The sequence below is a fragment of the Miniopterus natalensis genome, chromosome 1 (genome assembly GCF_054644295.1).
Source record: "Miniopterus natalensis isolate mMinNat1 chromosome 1, mMinNat1.hap1, whole genome shotgun sequence".
Taxonomy (NCBI): domain Eukaryota; kingdom Metazoa; phylum Chordata; class Mammalia; order Chiroptera; family Miniopteridae; genus Miniopterus; species Miniopterus natalensis.
In genome coordinates, this window is record NC_142081.1 from 75,210,306 (window position 1) to 75,233,631 (window position 23,326).

The 23,326-nt window shown below is 40.1% G+C and overlaps 1 protein-coding gene across 2 annotated transcripts; it reads right to left on the bottom strand.

Moving 5' to 3' along the window:
- Positions 1 to 1,610: 1,610 nt before the first annotated feature.
- DTD2 (D-aminoacyl-tRNA deacylase 2) lies at positions 1,611 to 10,878 on the bottom strand. Of its 2 annotated transcripts, none has more exons than XM_016209498.2 (3): positions 10,802 to 10,878; positions 7,460 to 7,529; positions 1,611 to 3,631 (listed from the first exon to the last, which is right to left on the bottom strand). In XM_016209498.2, the coding sequence occupies exons 1-3, from the start codon at positions 10,868 to 10,870 to the stop codon at positions 3,306 to 3,308; spliced, it is 465 nt and encodes a 154-aa protein (XP_016064984.2). In that variant the 5' UTR covers positions 10,871 to 10,878; the 3' UTR covers positions 1,611 to 3,305. The 2 variants fall into 2 exon arrangements, with proteins under 2 accessions (XP_016064984.2, XP_087671336.1); XM_087815210.1 differs by having other exon boundaries at positions 10,760 to 10,878.
- Positions 10,879 to 23,326: the final 12,448 nt, after the last annotated feature.

Genomic DNA, 23,326 nt, shown 5'->3' on the forward strand with positions numbered 1-23,326 from the left:
AGTTTAATGTAGCCCCATTTTTAAATTTTTTCCTCTCTCTTGCCTGAGATATATCGGGAAAAATATTGCTACAAGAGATGTCTGAGATTTTGACTATGTTTTCTTGGATTTTTATGGTTTCGTGACTTATATTTATATAAATCTTTTTTCCATTTTGAGTTTATTCTTGTGTATGGTGTAAGTTGGTGGTCTAGTTTCATTTTTTCCCCCCATTTATTGAAGAGACTGTCTTTACTCCATTGTATGCTCTTGCCTCCTTTGTCAAATATTAATTGACCATAAAGTCATGGGTTTATTCCTGGGCTCTCTGTTCTGTTCCATTGACGTATAGGCCTATTCTTATGCCAGTGCCAGGCTGGGTACAGCCAGCAGACCCCTCCGCAGGACCGAGCATGGCAGAGTGGCCTCGCCAGCAGTTGGAGACTGTGCAGTGCACTCCCCAGGCTGGTGCTGTAAAAATAGTGGTATCTGGGTTTCCCAGGCAGAATGAATCCCCAATGATCTTCACCACCAGATGCTATGCGAGCTCCTCTTCCTGTCTCTGTTGCGTTGGATTGGGGATCCTGTGTGGGGTTGAGCCCATACCCTGGGAGGAAGGCGTTTTACAGCAGTTATCCTTCTGGTTTCTCAGCTGCTCCACCTGGGGGCGGGGGCTATCCCTTTCCGCATCTCCACCCTTCTTACCAGTCTCTATGTGGCTTTGGAAATCCTTGGTTATAATATTTCAGTTCAGCTAGCCTTCAGTTGGTCATTCAAGTTGATTATAAGTTAGCTGTACATCCGGTTTTGGACTGGGAGCAGGGGAGCGCAGCTTCCACCTACTCTGCAGCCCTCTTGGAATGCTTCCAAAATTATAGTTGACATACAGTATTATATTAGTTTCAGGTGCACAATATAGTGATCGTACATTTATATACCTTACAAATTGTTCACCATGATAAACTTAGTACATATCTGACACCATACAGTTATTATAATATTGTTGACTATATTACATATGCTGTACATTACATCCCTGTGACTTTTTTCATAACTCTGCCACCTAATTTAGTAAATAAGCCAATTTATTGGCTATTCTTCATCAAATGACCAACACTGAGAGATGCTAAACTTTTATCAAGATCAATTCCAACAACTCCTTATTACAAGAAAAGTCAGGAAGATGGAAATTATTCCTCCTTACTGTGACCCTGAGAAAATTATTTAAGAATTGTCTTACTTCCCACAGCACTATCCTCATTATATACTGGGAAGATAAAATGAGATATTTATTGAAGGTTCTTTGAGCACCTTGGGCCAGAAGAGCTACAGAAAGCCAAGGTGTTGTTATTTTCATATCCACTATTTCTTCTGCCTCTTGTTTTAGCTTCCTTGGAAAATAGAACAAAATTGGCCATCACTTTCTGCTTAATAAACCTTCATGTGGTTGAAATTGCTATTCTCAAGCAAATTGTTTCTTTTAAAGAATTGCCTGAACTATAAAATAGCAATCTAGGTCTGTGAGTCAGCATTTCACCTAGACACAAAATCAAAATAATTTAAAATAGGAAACACATAATCTTTTTGAAAGACATATACACCTCCTTGTAGAAGCTTTGAGAAAATTAGAGTTTGCAAGTTTATGAATAGTTTATTACATTTCAATAAGTGTATTATAAATCAATAAAGCAAAAGTTAAGGACAAAGAGCTCATTACCAAGCCAGTTATTGATTCTCAACTTCCAAAATAGAATAGTACAGGAAGAATATAGAGAAAATAGGATATTTTTGTGATAAAAATTTTAAGTATCTTAGGAACACTGACCTAAAGAAATGATAAAACTAAGAATTTTTAGCAGCTTCTTAAGTTTATTCAGGTTAATTTCTTTATCTTTTTGGTAATTAGAATTATTATTTGGTTTTTACTTTTCACTCTTTAAAATTTTTAAAATCATGTTGGAGGAGTTTGCAAAAACAGAGTATTACATTGTATTGATTCATTTATTCTTTCAGTTTCTTATATATCTTCCTCTCTTGCCTTTGAAAAGTCTACTTGATTAGCTGTCTATCTCTTAGCATGGGGTGTCGTAACAGAATAGTATTGACTAGGTGGCTTAAACAGAAATTTACTTTCTCACAGTTTGGGAGGTTAGCAGTTTGAGATCAAGATGGCAGCACGGTCAGTTTCTGGTACGGGTTCTCTTCCTGGCTTGTAAATGGACCCCTTCTCATTGCATCCTCATGTGGTGGGGAGACAGTGAGCAAGCTCTCTGGTGTCTCTTCTTATGAAGATGCTAATCCTGTCATGAAAGCTTCACTCTCATGACCTAATCAGCCCTAATTACTGTCAAAGGACCCCATCTCCAAATACCATCATTTTGGGGAACTTCAACATGTAAATTTTGCAGGAGGTGGTGTTAGATGAGGGAGAACAGAGACATGCACTAATAGAAAAAATTACACTGGCTTCAAATCATTAAGTAGATAATATGGAAAACAAGTGAATTTGTTTTCAAATAATTCCAGTAGAAGGCTTCCCTCTTCTTCTTTTCTTAGCAATCTAATTCAATAAGAAAGGAACTGCCTAAAAAATTATAAACTGATACTAGTTTCATGAAGCAGTAATTTTTAAAAATGAAAAACAAAAAAATGAGATATACACTGTTATGGTAAAAAACTGAGAAACAGAATATTAACCCGTTGGTATAGTAAATAAATACAACTTTTAATCCCCCATGCCTTGTTTCTATGCCAATTGAAGATTCTTAAAATAATTTAAAAATACTTGGATATCCTTGAAAAGTAATAATATAATACATAGTAACATTTCTATATTACATTTTCATAAATATTAAAAAGAACAGTAAATGACGTATTCAACTGATAGTAAAACAAAATGGACAAAATTATAATTGGTTTGTGCTGGATTTTTAACAAATTTAATAGTCATTTTTTATTACATACTACATAAATTTGAGGGTATAAGAAGTATATTTTTCTTGACTGCACAAAACTCTTCATTGCAAAATACTTAAATACAGCTCTCTAAGAACTTTTCCACAATGACCGTAAAGTGAATGAAAAGCATTTCTCAAAATTTCAAGTCAAAGTGTAGGGAGAGCAGAATGAAAGGTGACTGAGGTCCAGAGTTTAGGTGACTGGGAAGGTCATTCAATCAACAGGTTGCAGAGTTATGGATGGGACCCAGGATTTTCTTGTCTAAAAATGCAGCAGATGAGTACATTCAAAAAGAAGCAGGGAAAATCTAATTATAGTCCAGATCATTTTATACCAGAAAACAACTGTAGAAACTACTTTTTAATTTTTCAAAACTCAACCAGGTGTGTGTATGGTCCATTGGTATCCAGCTTTAACACCTGCCTGTTCCCGTAAGTGCCATGTTCCACCACAACCCCAGCTTCAGCACACTTGCTGTTAGCAGCTAATTCTTTTTCACACAGAGTCACAAATTGGGAATAAAGTTCTAACCCTTCTTCTTTTCCAGAGTTAGAGTGATACTGCATGTTTCTTCCTTTTACTTTGCCCCCAAGGGTGGCTTGAGGGATGATAAGGATGTTGCCAGGTAGGTCCAATATAGAGACGTGCTTGCCATTTTCTGTTTCACTTAATTTCACATTTAGCAGTGTATTAACTGGGTAGGGAAGAAAGGGAAAAGGTTTTGAAATGAAAAACAAATGAAGGAAAAAATAAAGAAAACCAACAGTTTTCTATTCAGCAAATCTCATATATAAAACCCAGTTTTTCAGCTCATGCTTTTTACCCAAAGTCTCTATTTAGATTTTAAGAACTGCTTTACTAAGCTGAATGATCTAAGCATGAAAAACAAGGCAAATTTCATGCAGAAAATGGCATAATGCTTTAAATGTGACTTGGTAGTTAAGATCTCCTAACAATAAGTTCACCCGGAAAGGATTAAATTAACTGTATAATGAAACCTCAAAATATTGTTGCTCCAGGGGAATACAGGAGATGATTTTGCCTTCTTGTTCCTTTTTACATTTCATAAGCAAATGCCATTAGAAAAAGACCATGATAAATCCTCCTCACACTGAATCCTGCTTTATAGAAAGAATATTAACCCTGGCCAGGTAGTTCAGTTGGTTAGAGCATTGTCCCAATATGCCAAGTTGCAGGTTCGATCCATGGTCAGGGCACATGCAAGAATCAACCAATGAATGTATAAATAAGTGGAACAACAAATCAATATTTCCCTCTCTCTCATCAATCAATAAATTTTAAAAAATTTAAAAAAGAATGAATATTAAATAAAAGGTTTAGCGCATTTATTATTTTAAACTTAGTTGCTTAGAGTTCTAAGCTGAGACAAAGGTACCAGGTTCAATCCCATTATAAACCAACTGCTTTTACAATTTCATAATCTCAAAGGCACTATAAATACGGACTAATCATTTTACAAATATAACCCATGGGGGAAGAGTAAAGGTGAAAGCAAGAATCATCAGAAATTCATTGTTAAAACTGAAAAAATAAATCAAAAGGTTTAGAATTATTGGCATTATCTTCATATACATACAGAAGACATGGTATTATTATTTTTATGGCACTTATGAAATTAATACTTATAGCTAACAAGAAGTATCAAAATCACCATATTGATGTGTACCAAAAAGTCTAAACTTAGAAAACCTTTACATTAGCCATTTCAAAAACAATAAACAAAAGAAATGCTTAATGTAAATAGCCTTAGGGTCTTCCTACTTCTATAAAGTATAAGTAGCTTCAGCTTGTAAACAATAGTTCTGAGAAGACAAATGGTAAAATAAACTATATAAACCTCATACTACTGTCCAATAATTAGGCTTGAAAGGTATGCTTTCTGGTGGGGTAGTCAATGGTTTCAATTATCATAGGTTCTGTAGTAAATATTAGTAAGAATTCAGTATGACTGCCCCACTCTACAAACTGAATCAGGGAATTAACTTGGTAAAAATCTGCCAAGGTGACCATCCAAATGAATTAAGTTATGCATTAACTACTATCACTTTTCTTTTTTTTAAATCCTCACCTGAGGGTATGGTGTATTTTTTTTAAAAAAAAATTTATTTTAGAGAGGGAGAGAGAGAGAGAGAGAGAGGAAGAGGGAGAGAGAAACACTGATTAGTTGCCTCCTGTACGAGCCCCAACCGGAGATGAAACTCACAACCTAGGTATGTCCCCAGACCAGGAACTGAACCCACAGCCTTTTGGTACATGAGACAATGCTCCAACCAACTAAGCCAAGCACTATCAATTTTCACTTAACTACCATCAATTTAAAAATATCTCTAATATTCTCTATTACAAATAGGACTTTGCTACATAGCCAGCAGTCCTTATTGATTGCTTCTAGGGAAATTGTAACTCTCCAGAGTACTTCATTCCAACGGAACTCACCATCTAGCTATCCAGGGCTCAGGCTAGTAACAGAGTAGAGAGGTAATTCTGAAATAACAGGTCAGAGGGGTAAGTACAATTTATTATACTTCCCCACACCTGCCTATATAGGCTATAACTGATAATTCAATTAATGCTGTTGGTATGCAAATATCAGTATGCAGAAGTAAATATAATATAAATACAAATTGTCAGTAAGTAGAATTAAAATGAGGTAATGAATTAATGGCACGTTGGAAACTCAAAGATCCTAAGACAGGTTATCAGTCAAGTATCTCTAATGATGTATATGGAAAGTTAAGTTTTGACAGGTCCCTGGATCTCAGTCCAATTATACTGAAGATGAATTGAGGAAGATTCTGCACATCTATTTGCCATGCTACCTCAGACTTTATGGATATAACTGACAGTTATGTTCCCAAGGGCACATGATTTGATTGGAAAGATCTGAATCCATGTAATAAGTATGAGGTGGGGTTTAAGAGAATCCCATCATACTAACGTACTTTACCTTCTGGAATAGAGTGAACTACAAGCTAATGCTATCTATAACAGATGGACTTATTTTGCTTATAACTGACATCAGCAGAATGTGATTCTTACAGTCACAGTTCTTTACTGAGAAACATGATAAAGCTTTGTGTTTGACTATCCACTAAAACAGTTAAGGCAAACAAACCTCCTCAGTGTTTTTAATTCACAACAATCTATACATGTATTCAAAGTGAACTCAGGAAGACATTTTTGAAAGCACATAGGATTTAATTACTGTAAAACAAAATTCAGCTTGGATGTGGTTGGGTTTTTTTACCTTATGATTAAGATCCAGTTAAAATATATAAAAACAACTTTAGGATATCAATCTTAAATCACAATGACAAAAATTCTATTCCTATTATTGAAGATTTCTACTATAGTTTTTTATGGTTAATAAAGATTTAATTCAAGGCAAAATATGAACTTAAATGGACAGAATTCCCAAGCATTAGGTCCTGGTAAGTAATCCTCTATAACAGGAGCCCTCATTTCACTTTCTCTAAGCTCCCTATTATCTTCCAGATTCAAATTTTAAACCATTACAGTTACTGGCTTTCCATCCTCACCCATCATAGGTCCCTTCTTAAATCTAGTTTTCATCCACGGACAAACTGTCAAACATGTTTGATGTCTAAATATAGAATTCCCTCCAGGAGTTTTAGCCTTTAGTCTAAGCTGTTCTTCACTGGTCTATTTACCCTTGAGTTCCACTACTTAAAGCTCTTTTAGGTTAACTTCTGCTTCCACTACCCATTTGGCTAATTTATATCTTCTTAATCAAACTAATGGGTGCTGTCTACTAATAAAGAGAATATAACTTGTCCCCAATTTTAGGGATAGTGACATTATTTTAGGCTTTTTTGGGGGGATATAATTATTATATCAAATACTGTCTTGAGACAGTACTTATGTAATTATCACAAGGAATGTGCAGGGCTATGGACAATGCAGTATACTGGAAGGCTGCAGGCAGGTAAATTATTGTTCAGAGATACTTAAACATTGACTCTGCTTTCTCTGCCCCTGGAGGAAGTGTGGATGTAATGACACAGAGCTTGGTTCAAGAATCAGGAGAACCTTATAATTATATACTTTTCCTAAAAATAAATGCATAAAGGGTTAAAGTCTTCCATAATAATTATGCTAACCTGAGCTGTCCAGATTTGAAGAGGCCATATCTTGTACATCCAGTGCCACCTACATGCCCCTGTTAGGGGCTCTGGGAGATAAGAAAACTATATTAAGAAATGCAGCATCTGTTTGTCTCTATGTGGCCACCCAGCTTCCAACAAGTTTCTGTATCCTTGGCTGAATCTCAGTATGTTGTCTGTGTGTGTGTACATTCTTATAAACCATCTGAAAGGCTGCCCACGATTTAAAAGAATTCCACACCTGCTTACTTTAAACTTTGGAATAGGCAAACAGCTAAAGTCAACAACAGTACAGAGTTTAAGTCATTTACAACTTGCCAGTAAATTTAAGACTGTGCCTTTTGCCCCTTCTGGAAAAAGAAACATCAAACACGTACCCATTTTGGGAAGAAGTTCTTTTTCAGCTCCCTTGAAAAAGCACACGTAGATCACTAATCCTCTTTGAATCTATGATAAATCACCACAGTAAACTCAGGTTAGAAAGAAACTTCTATGTAGAGATAGAAAATGAATAAAATTTCACAACTGTTATAGATGTAAAGGTTAAAGGCAAAGAATTAAGTTTTACAATATTGATTTCTTAAATATGTGAAAAAACAAAATCTTTTTCAATATTCAATCTCAATTATCATTTTTTTTGAAAATTAAGTTTAAAATACAGCCAACAGCAGTGAAGACCACAAGTTTTACCTTCAAACATTTACTTCTAATCAAAATCATTAGATTATGAACTAGTTTCCTTCCCTAAGTAAGGCTGACATACTTTGAAACATTTAGTTTGCAGGGCCCCATTTATTCAATACCAAATGAATTCATATTATATTTCATATGGCTGATGACATCATCACTGTTTATTCCTCCTGATCCATTTACTTGCAGATCATGAAAATAAGGGTCTGATTTTATTTCAAAAAACCCCAAGAAACCTTCCAATTATTTCTTGTTATTGTTAATGCTTTAAACAAACATAATTATTAGGCCTTGTAAATTGCATTTATGATACCAAGTTCTACATCATGATGTTGTCTGTTACCAGGAATGCAAGCTTATTTATTTTATGTAATGACTTGGATATTTCTTTATTAGCTGGTGTAAGATAGGGACTGTATGGGAAAGAGACACTTGATAAACAGTTTGCTTTTGCTGCTGAGTAAATCATTAAATTTTTTATTCTGCAGATTAATCCTATTGAGTCCAAGAGCTACTATGAAGATTAAATGAGTTAATACTTGTAAGGTGCTTAAAACAGTGCCTGGTTCATAGTAACTGTTCATTAAATGAATATGTAAAAACAAACTTAGGGGCTGGGACACAATTTATTTTATATTTAACTCCCAAAGCACTTTACAAACTGTTTTGTATATGACAGGAACTCGAATTATTTGTTGATTGCATTTAAGTTCAACTGTATCTTGCAGGATCTATTGTCTTCTATGCAAATATAAATGCAGTTCTGCTCTCACACCTGATTTATCTGCAAAAGATGTAATTTTTAAAAAGTGCAATTTTGCTTCTGGAACAAGCAAGAGCCTCCAATGCACACACATAAGGAGCTGGCAGGTTGAATGATAGTTATCTGCACCATTGACACAGGCCTCTCCACCGGGATTGTTTTAGCATGAGCCAAAATCTCAAGCATATTCATGTTTGGAAACTTGCAATGTCAGAATTAAGTATCTGACAGACATCTATTCTTTTCACGCCTTATACTACCTCCTCATAAGGGTATTTTCTTTTAGTTTATTCCAATAATAAATCTTAAATTGTGACCTACAAGTTCCCCTCTTCAGGTAAGATCACTTGCCTTGTAGCTTATTTCAGTATACAACATATCAAATATATAGAAAAGTACAGATAATTCTTACTGTAGCTTTAAAAAGTTCACCTCCCAAGAAAAAAAAATTAGTCTGTGACAGCAAAGCTCTAAATGTAGGAAACTAAAAATGCAAAATAACTTTCAAGTCTTTTGCCAATTAAAATGTTTTTAAAAAATTCCAACTTTTGATCATAGAATAGGGGAGAGGATGCTTGAGAAAGAGAATTTATTTTTTCAATACAGTGGTACCTCGGTTTTCAAACGCCTCTGTTGACGACCATTTCGGTTTACCAACGCTGTAAACCCAGAGGTAAATGCTTCGGTTTTCGAACACACCTCAGAAGTCGAACATGCACGCAGCTTTCACTGAGGGCAAGATCCTGAGGCCCAGTTGTCAGCTGTGGATCCCTCGGTTTTCAAACGTTTCAGAACTCGAACGGTCTCCCAGAACAGATTACATTTGAAAACCGTGGCACCACTGTATCTCTTTATATTAATTTCACCATGTGTATGAGTGAAAAAGAAAGCTTTAAAATCACTTTTAAAGTTAATAAATGCAGACTGATAGTTTGGAAGGTTGCCAACGTATTTGTGATTTTGCATAAGGAGATGTGGCATGAAGATGAAGAAGCATGAAGAAATGGAAAGGATTAACGGTTTGGGATTTACTGTCCCATGAGGCAACTATAAAAACAGGTAATTCTCTGCATAAGATGGCAAATATAAAAAGAATAAAATTTCAATATATGGAAGAGAAATCAAGATCTCAGAAAAGGCCATAACAAAAATAAGAAATGAAGAAACATGAATTTTTGAGAAAGAAAAGGGGAGGGAGAAAAAATAGGAATGTTTATGCTTATAAACATTCCCAAGTTAGCAGAGGGTATAACAGATTCTGATTTAAGAAAAATCACCCACATATCATAAGTTTATGGGAAGTATTTAAAATAATGACTATAATTTTGTTAAGGAATAAATGCTAGATCTGGGACCACATTCAGCAGGTAAGATGAGTGGATGAGATGCTCCTACATGAAAGTTTCTGAGTGCCTCCAAAAGTCTTAATTATGAACTACCGTTTTTTTCCTTATTTCCTCTTACTCCAAAAATAAGTCAGGGGTCTCAAAGAACATTTGTTTTTGCCTGGGGTGGGGCCAGGCTGTCTTAAAAAAGCAAATATAAGTAGAAGGAAATCATATTGATGTGAAGGTTTCAAGTTCTTTGGAGAAAATGTGTTCCATAACAAGGCGACATTGTTATAAAACTAGTGGCCTTTGTTTCTATTTGGGAATTAGTCAAACTTTTTAAAGTTCCTTGAAAAAAAGAATTGTTTCTTGGACAATCTCATTTCTAGGTTGACACGGCTGCAGTCAACCTAAAGGGCAATCAAGCCAAAACGGACCTTGTACATTTGCAATAAATCTAACCAACTAGCCCGAACCATCCTGGTGCAGCAACGCCAAGGGCGTGGCAAGGGCGTGGCAAGGCCAGGGCAACGCCAAGGCGTGGCGAGCGCGAGAGGTCCGCGACCCTCGGGTCTCAAGTCCACCGAGCGCACCAGGCGGCCGGTGAGAGGAAGTTCAAACTCCCGCGGCCCTAAGCAGGGGACGAGCTCCTCCCGGGGAACAAGCCCGAGGGGGAGGAGCCGGGCCGGTGGCGCGGGGCCGAGGAGCCCGGCGCAGCCAGGCCTCGGGGGGCAGTTTTGGGCAGACGGGCCGGAAGTTCCCTGCCGCCCACGGAACGCGCCGGGCGCCGCGTGGCCGGCTCCGGGGCGGACGCGGGGAGACGAGTCACCGGGACAACCAGGAAAGAGCCGCCCCTGCGCGCGGGAGGACGGCGGGAACTGCGGGACGGACGTTACCTCCACCCACTGGGCCGCGGAGTCCCCCTCGGCGGGGCGTACTTGCAGCCGGGCGCGCAGGCACTGCTGCAGGAGCGCCCGGGCCTGAGGCGTCCGGCCGCTTTCGGCCATGGCTCGGGCTCGCGCGGAGACCCCGCCGGTTCCGGCCGCGCGCCGCGCGAGCTCTGCCCTCGGAGCGCAGCGTAGGCGGCGCGAGACGCGGAGGAGCGACTTCCGGCTCGCTCGTGGCCCCGCCCCCGTGCGGCTGGGTCCCGCCTGGCCCTCGGGGGGCTCAGGTGTGCTGTCTGCAAACGCGAGCTGCGCGCCTACCCGCCTCGCTAGTAGGTGCACAGTGTATATTTTTAAACCAATGAAAAACTTACTGGTTCTGTACCCTACACACCTTTTAAAGAAACATTTTTCAGCTCAGAAAGCTTACATTTCCAGACGTTGAAAAAATTTAAATCTGCTTAAATCCGTATTATGCCCATTATGAATCAATTGAATCACAAAATGTAAGAGGAGATGAAATTAAAAGCTGTAACTTTCCTAAAAAAAATTTTTTTTTTTACCCCAAACAATAAAACAACCCTGCCTCCTCTATCAGGAATGCTGTAAATCATTCTGATGCTGCAGTTGTGGAATATTTTGGTGTGCTAGGTGAATATGCATTTGGAGATCACTCCTTTAGTGAACATAGACTCTAAAAATATTCTTATCCAAGAAAGTGTGTGATTGTTAATAAACTTTTTAACTTACTAATACAAAAATAAAACGAGATGTAGACACAATGATATTAGATTCTGTGATGTGTTTCCTGTAAGTAGATATTAGAATTTAAATAAAATTAACCAAGGGCTTGATTTTCTTTCCCACGTAACATATTCCTTGAACATCCATCAGATTAGCATTATTTTTTATGGGCTTGGGGATTTAGATGAGGAATAATAGTGTTAGCCTGATTGCATTACCTAGGTCATTGATTTGGGCTGTTGGCACAATATGCCCATACATTCTGGTCTGTTTTAGAAGATGACATCACTGATGGTGCTGCTGCCCAAACAAAGCGGTGTGACCGAATAAAATAATCCATGCATAAGCAACAGTCCTCTCTACACAAAAATGAAGCTGGTTGTTTGTTGGTTATCTTGCAGCTGCCTTACACTTTCTGTAAAAAACAAAAAGCAAAACTTACATTATCTCCGATTGCTGCATTTCAGGGGTTGACGTTTTAAAGCATTCATTGACATTTGTAAAGCACAGACAAGTTGCATTGCCTGCACCTTTATGCCATTATAACTATTGAGTCTCTTTTCTTTTTCACTCCCAGACTCAAGTTTTGCAGGGCGGAAGGAACTTTGACATAGACGCCCCTAGTCTTGACCTAGAATAAGAGAGGACTTTGACGTCCGCTTGTATATGGGTGCAGGAGATAGGGCAGTCTCTTGAAAATAGGGTATATAGTTCCCAGAGATCTTTCCATAGCGAAGGGACTTAAGCAAATTGGGAAATCTTTCCTGTGAATAGATAGAGTCTGGTTGGTAACGGTTAGTGTCTAAAAATCACCAATTAGCCTGGCCGGGCGTGGCTCAGCGGTTGAGCATCGATCTAGGATCCAGGCAATCAGGGTTCGATTCCCAGTCAGGGCACATGCCCCGGTTGTGGGCTTGATCAATGACTCTCTCTCCCTCTCCTTTCCTCTCTCTGAAATCAATAAAGATATATTTTAAAAAATAAAAATCACCAATTACTTTAAACATTCCTACCTTTTGGATAGGGATCTCCCAGTCACTACTCTAGGTAGTACAGTATTAGGTTATGGCTCATTCCTTCCTTCTACCTGCAGAGGGCAGTAGAGAGTAGGCACCAAAGAGAAATTTCTTTTCTCTATTTTTTGAACATCTAGCCTCATTCCACAAAGAATTTAAGAAGATAAGACATACATACATTAAATAGTAAAATGTTAGGAGTAAACAAAATAGAATTTTGCAATGGGGGAAATAAAAAACAAGTAAGACTAATTTTCGACTAGAGTGCTGAGATGATACAGTGAAAACTTATGTCCAGATGGAGCATGTTGTACAATTTCCTTCAAGTTAGAAGTCAAAGGCAAAGCATAGCATTAAGGAAGAAGTGGCCTGGCAGGTGTGGTTCTACGGTTTAGCATCAACCCAGGAACCAAGAGGTCACCAGTCAATTCCGGTCAGGGCACATGCCTAGTTTCAGGCTTGATCCCCAGTTGAGGGTGTGCAGGAAGCAGCCTATCAACGACTTTCTCTCTCTCTCCCTCTCCCTCTCTTTCTAAAAAAAAAAAAAATCAATAAAAAAAAGAGAGGAAGAAGTGGTTCCCTGCCTCGTGAGTATATAAGAAATCACTGTCTGGATAGGAATAGTTCTCACAGCTCTACAATGCTGAAAGGGGGCCAAATGGATAGTGGGTTAATTATGAATGCATTCTAGGCCCTCTAATGTGGTACAGTAACTTATTTAGAGTTGTTTTATTTATTTTGTATTAATTAAATTGAGGGGGATATTTTTTCCATTGATTTTTAAAAAAAATTATTGTTGAAAGTATTTCGGGTATTCCCCCTTCCCCCCCCATTGGTCCCCTTCACCCTGCATATTCCTCCCCCGCCTTCCCACTGAGATTCATCAGTCTGTTCCATGCTTCTGTGTCTCTGGATCAATTTGTTCCTCATTCTGTTTTGTGTATTAGATTGCATTTATGAGTGAGATCATGTGAAAAAGTGATTTTTTTTTTAAGAGAGTAGAAGGGAGGGATGTGGGGGTGGGATGCAGAGAAAGGAAAAGAGAAACATCAATGTGAAAGAGACACATCGATGGGTTGCCTCCCACATGCACCCCAACCAGGGCTGGGGATGGAACCTGCAACCCAGGTACGTGCCCTTGATGGGGAATTGAACCTGAGATCCTTTTGTGTACAACCGAGGCTCTAACCACTGAGAAACACTGCCAGATCTGCTGCCTCGTGCATGCTCCTCACTGGGGATTGAGCCTGCAACCCGGGCATGTGCCTTGACTGGGAATTGAACCGGGGACCTCTTGGTTCACGGGTTCACGCTCAACCACTGAGCCACACCGGCTAGGCTATTTAGTTGTTCTAAGTTATTTAATTAATCCAAGTTGGCTGTCTCAAATTTTAACATTCAAAAGTATTTCACAAATATGAAAGATTTGAGAACCACTTCTAAAAGATCCTTTACAATTGATGCTAAGCTTTCTGATTATAAAGAGGAAAGGAGAGAGAAAGGAACTATATTCTATTTCATAGTCCTCAAAATAAGTGGAGCTTTTCCTACAATTTAGCTCTAAAATGAACCTCTTACCTGAGACCTTACATGATCAGTAGAAGTGCCACTGGGAGAGGGAGATGTTTCATCTTAGGGAAGGCTAAAAGAAATCTAGCCCTCCACTTTAAAGCTCAGAGATTTTTTTCTCAGTGCTTAGGGAGGTGATCATGTTCTGATAAATTGGTTCACACTAACTAAAATGCACATGAATTGGGGTAGAACCAGAATACTTCTATTCATTTATAATAAGAAATGTTGCTGTGACTGGAGCAGAAATTCTCGCATATGGCGTGATTAGCACATTTTCTCCTGTGGTCAGGCATGGGATATGAGATCATATTTAGAACTCTCTTGCCCGGCCGGGCGTGGCTCAGGGTTGAGCATCGACCTAGGATCCAGGCGATCGGGGTTTGACTCCCGGTCAGGGCACATGCCCTGGTTGAGGGCTCCATCCCCAGTCGGGGGCTTGCAGAAGGCAGCTGATCAATGACTCTCTCATCATTGATGTTTCTCTCTCTTTCTCCTTTCCTCTCTCTGAAATCAATAAAGATATATTAAAAAAAAAAAAAAAAGTCTCTTTACAATTCTCTATGAGAGAGAGGCATTCTTTTACCAGGGCATCTGAAACTGAGGCACGAAAGACCCATGTTAATTCTGGCTTTGAGACACTTGCCACATGCATTAAGACTGAGGAAAGAGCAAAGAAACAGATTTAAATAAGAGCCTTAAATAAAAAGTGTAAGGGCAAATGCTCCAAACCACAACCATATATTTTGTCATAGAGCCTCTTCTTAGAGAGTCAGAAACTGAGGCCACAAGAGTTAATCCAGTTGAAGCCCCTTCATATGGAAATATGAAGCCTGGGAAATGCTAGTTCCCACCTAAGAGCTGAATCTGTCTTTAACATGAATAGTTTGTACAGCCAGGTAGGGGATGGAATTTAGTTTGGAACTTTTTATTGATTGTTCTTTTGTTCAATTTGCTTTTTTAGAATTCCTGTTTTATTACTGCACCGTTTGCTGGTGTGTTGCCTAGGTAACATAATATAGCAAGGGCTTTTTACTCTAAGGCAATGATGTATATCTTTGGCAGTCTGTAGGACTTCCTCAGGGTAGGTTGATGAATTATCTTGACCTTTGGGTTATTTTTCAGTTCATAGTATTGTGATAACTTGGCAAAGCATTGCATAACCTTTTGAATATTTGTCTATTTCTGTTGGTTGTTTTGTCAAGTCAAGGCATCCTGTTGTAAGGGCTTTTTATAATTTTGACACCTGTATGCACTGTTAGAAAAAATTGTGAAATATGTTGAAATGGCCAAGAGATTTCCAGATATCCTTTTAATGGAATGCTAAAGCCTCTGGGGATTACCTGGTCAAATAGGGCTATATAGGATTTGTCTTTGACTAGGCTGTCTTACAACTCTGTAGAGATAGAAGTTAACCTTTTCAACACTGATAGTAAGCAAATTGTTCCTGTTCATAGAAGTGTAAAATTCGATTATTACCCAGTGCTTATTGACCGGTTTTGCCAGTTTTGCGGCCATTTGTAAATTTATTTCAGCATTCCTTACTTGACTACAAATGTATAGCACCTTGAGTTCTTTCTCTCTCTCCTTTTAATTAAGCTTTAAGTTTTAGAATAGATTTTGAGAAAAGTCACAAAGGTAGTACAGAGAGTTTCCATATACCCCTCACCCAATTTCCCCGATTATTAACATCTCAAAGTCCTCTGGTGTGTGTTTGTCACAGCTATGGAACCAGCAGGGGTACGTTAATTAAACTCCATGCTTTATTCAGATTTTATTAGATTCCCTCTAAATTCTTTTTCCTGGATCCCATCCGGAATACCACATTACATTTAGACATTTAGTCATCATTTTTCCTTAGACTGCGATAGTTCCTCAGATTTTCCTCCTTTTTAATGACCTTGGCAGTTTTGAGGAATATTGATGAGGTATATTGTAAGATGTCCCTCTATTGGAATTTGGCATTTTCTCATGATTAGCCTGAAAGGAGAAAGGGAGGGAGTCTGGAATCCACAGGTAGAGACATATAGACCCTTAAGAGAAGGCGTTGATCTGTCAAGAAGCATAGCCAACTCCACGTGAGCCTTTGGGGAGGGAGCTAGGGAAATAAATACCTGACTCCATTCTCCATCTTCTTTCCAGCTCCTGCCAGAGCTATTGGCAAAACCCAACCAGAAGCCAGGAAACATGCTCTAGCCTACAGGGCAGAAAGCAGGGTGAGGAATGCTTGAGTGTGGATCTGGAAGGCAAGGAAAAGATAGCTGGCACACTAACTGAAGAAGCCTTAAAGGTCACAGTGGGGACTCCTTTGTCTTCTTTGTGTTGGAAGTGGCATCTGGGAAGACACACAGGGAGAGCTGCAGTTAACATTTCTAATGGATAGCCATAATTTCTCCAAGAGTTTAGAGAGGTGAAGTTTGACTTATTTGAGTTATCAGTGTAAGATGAGTCAAGGTGCTTGGCCCCTACCCCTTTTTTTTTCAGTCACTGGGAAAATGGTGAGACATCAGAGGAGAATGGGTGCTGGGATCCTAGCTGTGGCCAAAATGATTTGATACAGAAAAAAATAATGAACAATTTTTATTGTCTGTGAGTGTTGTAACTAAATTCATACCGACTCTAGCAAGAAGTAAATAAATAGAGATTTCAATAATAAATTGTTTATATACATCTTACTCTTCAATTTCTTTTGCTTGAGATAGAAAAGGGACAGAGTACTATCAGATGGCAGCCTCCTGGCTATTGCTCCTTTTGGCAAGTGAAGCGAAACAAATCCTGTAGCTGATCATGTTTGAGGAAGGACATTCTAAAGGTCTCACAAATAGAGAACATTCCAACTCCAGAATTAGTTAACAATGCCATTCATGTGCTTATCTAATTGTTTATAAACATATATTTATCATGACAGACACTGAGCTAGGTGTCGGAAATATATAAGGACTAAGATGCTGTTCTTACTCTCAGGGAGCTCAGAATTTAGTGAAGAGACAAGGAAAACAATGAGGAGCATTGGAAAAACTGTTTTCTTCCCCACCAGTGTGGTCTTTCCCTTCCCATAGGAGAAGGACAGGACTTGAAGGGGAGCCATCTCTTGGAAAGCCTGAACTAAACTAAATAGGTGACTGGACTTAACTGGAGGGAAGGTAAGATTTGTGGCCCAAACCAGATTTTCGGGGCCATACCACATCTAGACAATTTTTTTCTTAGTTATCAACCGACTCTCCTCAGAATCCCTCTCTGTTTATCCCTTATAGCACTTCCCCATACAGTTAAGTCCTCACTTAACATTGTTGATAAGTTCTGCGATTTTAAGTGAAATGATGCTTAAAGAAACCCAATTTTACTCTCAACTAACTGACACAAACAAGAGTTAAATTCCTACGGCATCTCATGGATGTTATAATGAAACGATGTTGAATGAAATGGTGTTATCAGAGGACCTACTGTACATACATCACGCTGCCTTCGGGGTCTCCAGAATTCACTTCAGGTCTGACCTCCAAATCAGAAGGTTTCCCTCCTGTAAGTCACAATCAAAAGTAGTATTCTAAGTACTGTGTTCGCTGCACTCTGCTGGGTGTGAAGCTGATTAAAGTAATTCCCATTAACTTGTGAATGAAACTTAAACATCTTAAAAGGTATATTTGCATTTTAATAGCAGTCCCTTAACACAAATTAATCTCTAATTGGTAGAGTATGTGTGAGACTTAATTTTTGCGGAAAGGAGGGGAAAGTACTCCTTAATTCTCTAAGTTTAAAATAGTTGCTGCTCTCAGAGCCCTTGGTTTCTCACCTCCCAGTCACTCCTCACACAATGCAATTTTGCTACTCTGAAAAGCTTGGTTGAATTCAATGGGCACCATCATCTTTTGAATAGCTTTTATATTTGGGGAAATTCCCACATTGTGAGTATCGTTTTCCTCCCATGTAGAAGTCAGAACTCAGCTTCCCAGCCTCCTTTGCAGCTAGGATTCAGGCATGCCTGTTAGATATCCTCATGCAAGATTAAGTGAGAAACATGAAAAAAAAGCTCTGCATGGGGCTTCCATTTTCCTGATGTCGGTGTTGGCAGATCTTTCAGGCACAGGAGGGCTCAAGACCTGATGCAGAAGTGGCATTGGTTGGCAGTAGCAGTTGCATAAAACCAAATTGCTGGTATTCTGGGCTCAGTGGCAGCAGCAGCAGCAGTTGGTACCATTTATTAAAATAGAGAACACATTGCCCGGCCAGGCATGGCTCAGCGGTTGAGCATCGACCTAGGATCCAGGAGATCGAGGTTCCACTCCCAGTCAGGGCACATGCCCGGGTTGTGGGCTTGATCCCCAGTCGGGGGCATGCAGGCAGCCGATCAATGACTCTCTCATCATTGATGTTTCTATCTCTCTCTCCCTCTCCCTTCCTCTTCTGAAATCAATATAGATATTTTTTAAAAAGTTAGAGAACACAGATTCCTGATCTAGACAGTTTTGAGGCATGTCTTGGGCACTGTTCCTGGAAGCTTAGCCTTGAATGCTTGTCCTGCCATCCTGATAATTCTGTGAACTACTTAATATCCTTTAATATATCAGTTTTTGGTTAAACCAGCCAGAATGAAATCTACTGTTTGCAACCAGGATTTCTAATTGACATAGGAGTCCTCCTAAACTTTCCCCTCTTCCTATACTTCTGAACCATAAAAATTTATAGAACAAGACTCTCTACTTTTCTCCATTCCTACTTCCACTGTCTTAGTTCAAGCCACACCATCTGTTAACTGGATGACTGCAACACTGTCCAATTTGACCACTCACCTCCAGTTTTAACCTCTCCATGACAGCAGACAAAGTGATCTTTCTAAAATATAATTTTAATTCTATGACTTTTTGGCTTAAGGCCCTTAAGTGGCTCCCTAATGCCCTTAGGATAGAGTCTAGGATCAAGTCCAAACTCTTTACCAGGGGCTTTCAGAATCTAGGCCTAGCTGATTTTTCTAGCTCATCTTGGCTATGCCTATTTCTTACACTTATGCTCCAATCATACTCTTTGCTTGCCCTGGACCAGCAGCAACAGATCCTCTGGGATATTGTTAGAAATGCAGAATTTCTTTGAAAATTTATATAGAACCAAAAGATCCTGAATAGTTGCAGTCAACTTGAGAAAAAAGAACAGAGCGGGAGGGATCACTTTACCAGACATCAAATTGGACTACAGAGCCATTGTAATCAAAACGGCCTGGTATTGGTACAACAACAGGCATATAGATCAATGGAACAGAACAGAGACCCCAGAAATAGACCCACTCCATTATGGTCAGTAAATATTTGACAAAGGAGGCAAGAGCATACAATGGAGTAAAGAGAGTCTCTTCAATAAGTGGTGCTGGGAAAATTGGACCGATACATGCAAAAAAATGAAACTAGACCACCAACTTTGACCATACACAAAAGTAAACTCAAAATGGATAAAAGACTTAAATGTAAGTAGCGAAACCATAAAAATCCTGGAAGAAAATATAGACAGTAAGTCACAGACATCCCAAGTAGTGGAATTTTCACCAATATATCTCCTAGGGCAAGAGAAACAAAAGAAAAAATAAACATATGGGACTACATCCAACTAAAAAGCTTCTGCACAGCAAAAGAAAACAGCCTCAAAATACAAAGGGACCCCATAGTCTGGGAAAACATATTTGCCAAGGATGAATCTGATAAGGGGCTAATTTCCAAAGTGTACAAGGAACTCACACTACTCAGCAAGAAGAAGACAAATAATCCAATTTAAAAATGGGCGAACGCCTGGCCAGGCATGGCTCAGCAGTTGAGCGTCGACCTAGGATCCAGGCGATAGGGGTTCGATTCCTGGTCAGGGCCCATGCCCGGGTTGCGGGCTCGATCCCCAGGCGGGGGCGTGCAGGAGGCAGCCGATTAATGACTCTCTCATCATTGATGTTTCTATCTCTCTCTCTCCCTCTCCTTACCTCTCTCTGAAATCAATAAAGATATAAAAAAAAAAAAAAAAAATGGGCAAAGGACCTGAATAGACACTTCTCCAAAGACAACGTACAGATGGCCAAGAGACCATATGAGAAAATGCTCAACATCTCTAATCATCAGAGAGATGCAAATTAAAACCACAATGAGGTATCACTTCACACCTGTCAGAATGGCTCCATCAACAAATCAACAAATGACATGTGCTGGCGAGCGTGTGGAGAAAGGGGAACCCTGGTACACTGCTGGTGGGAATGCAGACTGGGGCAACCATTATGGAAAACAGTGTGGAGGTTCCTCAAAAAATTAAAAATGGAACTGCCTTTTGACCCAGTGATACCACTTCTAGGAATATATCCTGAGAATCCTGAAACACTAATCGGAAAGAATATATGCACCCCGATGTTCATAGCAGGGCCATTTACAATAGCTAAGATCTGGAAACAGCCCAAGTGCCCATCAGTAGATGAGTGGATAAAAAAGCTGTGGGACATTTACACCGTGGAACACTATGTAGCTGCAAAGAAGAAGGACCTCGTACCCTTTGGGACAGTATGGATGTACCTGGAGAATATTATGCTAAGCGAAATAAACCAGGCAGAGAAAGACAAACATCACGTGATCTCACTTACATGTGGAATCTAAAGAACTTAATAACTGATGAATAAAATGGATTCAATGACATGGAAGCATGGAACAGACTGATGAATGTCAGAGGGTCCGAGGAGGGCGGGTGGGTGGAGGGGAAGGGAGTAACCGAAGAACTCATACACATATATGCACAACCCAAGGACACGAACAATAGTGTGGAGAGGGACTGGGGAGGGGGGTGGGACGGGGTGGAATGGGTCATTGGGGAGAAAAAGGGACATCTGTAGTATTTTAAACAAAAATAAACAAAAATAAATAATAATAAAAAATTAAAGATAATAAAAAAAGAAATAAAATCTGTGATTAAAAAAAAGCAGAATCTCAGCTCTACTCCAGACTTATTGAATCCGAATCAGCATTTTAACAAGCCATTACATGACTCTTACATGAATTCTTACATTCATTACATGAACTTGCATACTCAAGTTCAAGTTGGAGCAGTGCTGCTTTACAGCACTGTGCTCTCTTCCCCTCAGGGACTTTTACACACCCCGCTTCCTCTGTTGTACTCTTCTTCCACATCTTTCTGCGTTTACACTGTTCTGCAGAACTCACCTGGAAAACTCCTCTGACTGGTGACAGCTGAGTAGGGGCTTCCGTCTGTTACTCCGAACATGGCGCTAATTCATCTGTATTGTGATAGCATTTTTACTCTTTTTTCTTTCCCACTGAACAAGGGTTTTCTATTCTGGTTGTACTTTACAGTCAGCCTGAGAACTTAAAAAATACAGATTCTCGGGTCTTGCCCCTAGAGATTTTGGGTTTAATTGGTTTGGATAAGGCCTAACCACCAGTATTTTTAAAAAATGTCTCAGATGATTATAATGTGGAACTATATTGAGATGCACCACACAAGACTTTAAGTTCCTTGAGGACAAGGATCGTGTCTTATTCACTGCTGCATCCTCAGAGCCTCCACAGTGCCAGGTACTTAAACTTTGCTGGTAAGTAATCGGTGCCCCTAGTTTCTCAGGGATATGGAATCAGATTTGCACTGTGCACACCAAACTCTCATATATGCTAGCAGCCAGGCAGCCAACCCATTCATTTCATCCAGACAGGGAGCCAATTCTTGAGGAAAGAATTTGAACTGATATTTGAATCATGGCTGATAGATTGTCCTGTCCTCGAGCCAGTTTGATACTGAGGTAATGAAGTAGGTTTATATAATTGGATGTTAACGGGCACATTGTTTTCAAACACTGTCTCCACACACCAGTTCCCCAAAGCAGAGCCACTAATTCTTGGGTACTGAGAATTCACAGCAGTGAGGAGGTTGATGAGATCAACACAACTACAAGAAGTAGGTTTTCTAGAAGTTAACTATGGTTTTATAGCAAACTAAAAAATACATTTTGGAACATTTAGAACCATCTGAAATCTGGCTGAACAGAAGTCATATAACTAAGGATCTAAAGAAGAGGCCACATTGAGACTGGTAGGAGAGGTAAAGATGCAGAATGGTCTGGTCCCACATCCACACGTGGCAAATAAAAATTGGGAGGTATATCTTCACTGTGGAGGTCCCCCCCTGAGGAGCAAGGGGTCCCAGCCCCACAGCAGGCTCCCCAGCCCAGGGTTCCAGTGCCAGGAAGAGAATCCCCATAACTTCTGACTAAAAACCAGTGGGGATTGTGGCTAAGTGAGCTGGAGGGCTCCTGGAGTCCCAGGCATTCCTCTTAAAGGGCCTGAACATGGACATACTTGAACACGCTACTGAGCTCCAGTGCCGGGGCAGCAGCCCAAAAGGCACCAGGGACATAGGGGGAGGAGCTGAACTGTTTGGCACCAGGGCAAGAGCTGGAGGGGCAGCTTTGTCCCAGAAAGAAGTGCTGAGGGAAGTGCTGCTTCTTTGCTGAGCCTTCCCCCCATAGAGCCAGCAGGCGGACACCATATCTGAGTCTCCATCAACCTGGCTATCGTTGTCCCCCCTTTGTCCCTGCAGTGATTATGTGAGACCCCGTCCCACCCAACTTGGGATCCCACCCAAGCTGTTCCCTGTTGCCTTTCCGTACAAATGGCCTGTCTTGGCTCATTTCTCGAACTTTCCTAAAAATCTCTCAACCAAGCAACATCTGGCATCAGTGGCGTGCCTCGTACCTCTCGCTAAGTGGCCCCAGGTCCAGCACTAATGGCAGCTGGTCTCGGTTTTCAGTGGCCTCTCCTGGACACCTCCAAACCCAGCACAAGTAGAAGTCATCTACAGATTGCTTTGTAGGTCATGCTGGGTGGCCCCGGACAGAACACAGGTGGTGGCCGACCTTGAGCTGCACCTCCCGGGAGGCCCCAGAGCCAGCTCACCTGGTGGACGGCTTCAGACCATGTCAAAGCACACCCCGAACCACCTCCACAAGTGACACACTCAAGGGGCGGGCTCAGTGAGCACCAGAGCCCTGCCAAAGTAAGCTCTGTTCCATGGGTTGGGCCCCTGCACAGCTTATCCTTCGCGGTGATCACAGCCAGCCCTTGTAGCCAATCGGCCTGCGGGTGAATCCCTCGCATCGATGTACCAACAGCAATCAAGCTGAACTACAACAGGAGGGTGAACACAACCCATGGTGGGGAGCTCACCTGGAGTGCCCAACTCGGGTGAATGGGGAAACTGAGCCCCTGGACCCTTCACTAGGCTA

Excerpts from the sequence above, each read along its gene's own strand:
- DTD2 (XM_087815210.1), bottom strand. The coding sequence starts at position 10,870 with ATGGCCGAAAGCGGCCGGACGCCTCAGGCCCGGGCGCTCCTGCAGCAG. Across the intron at positions 7,530-10,759 it reads CCGCGGCCCAGTGGGTGGAG|ATTCAAAGAGGATTAGTGAT; the intron begins GTAACGTCCGTC and ends GATTTATCATAG. Across the intron at positions 3,632-7,459 it reads AGAACTTCTTCCCAAAATGG|TTAATACACTGCTAAATGTG; the intron begins GTACGTGTTTGA and ends TTCCCTACCCAG.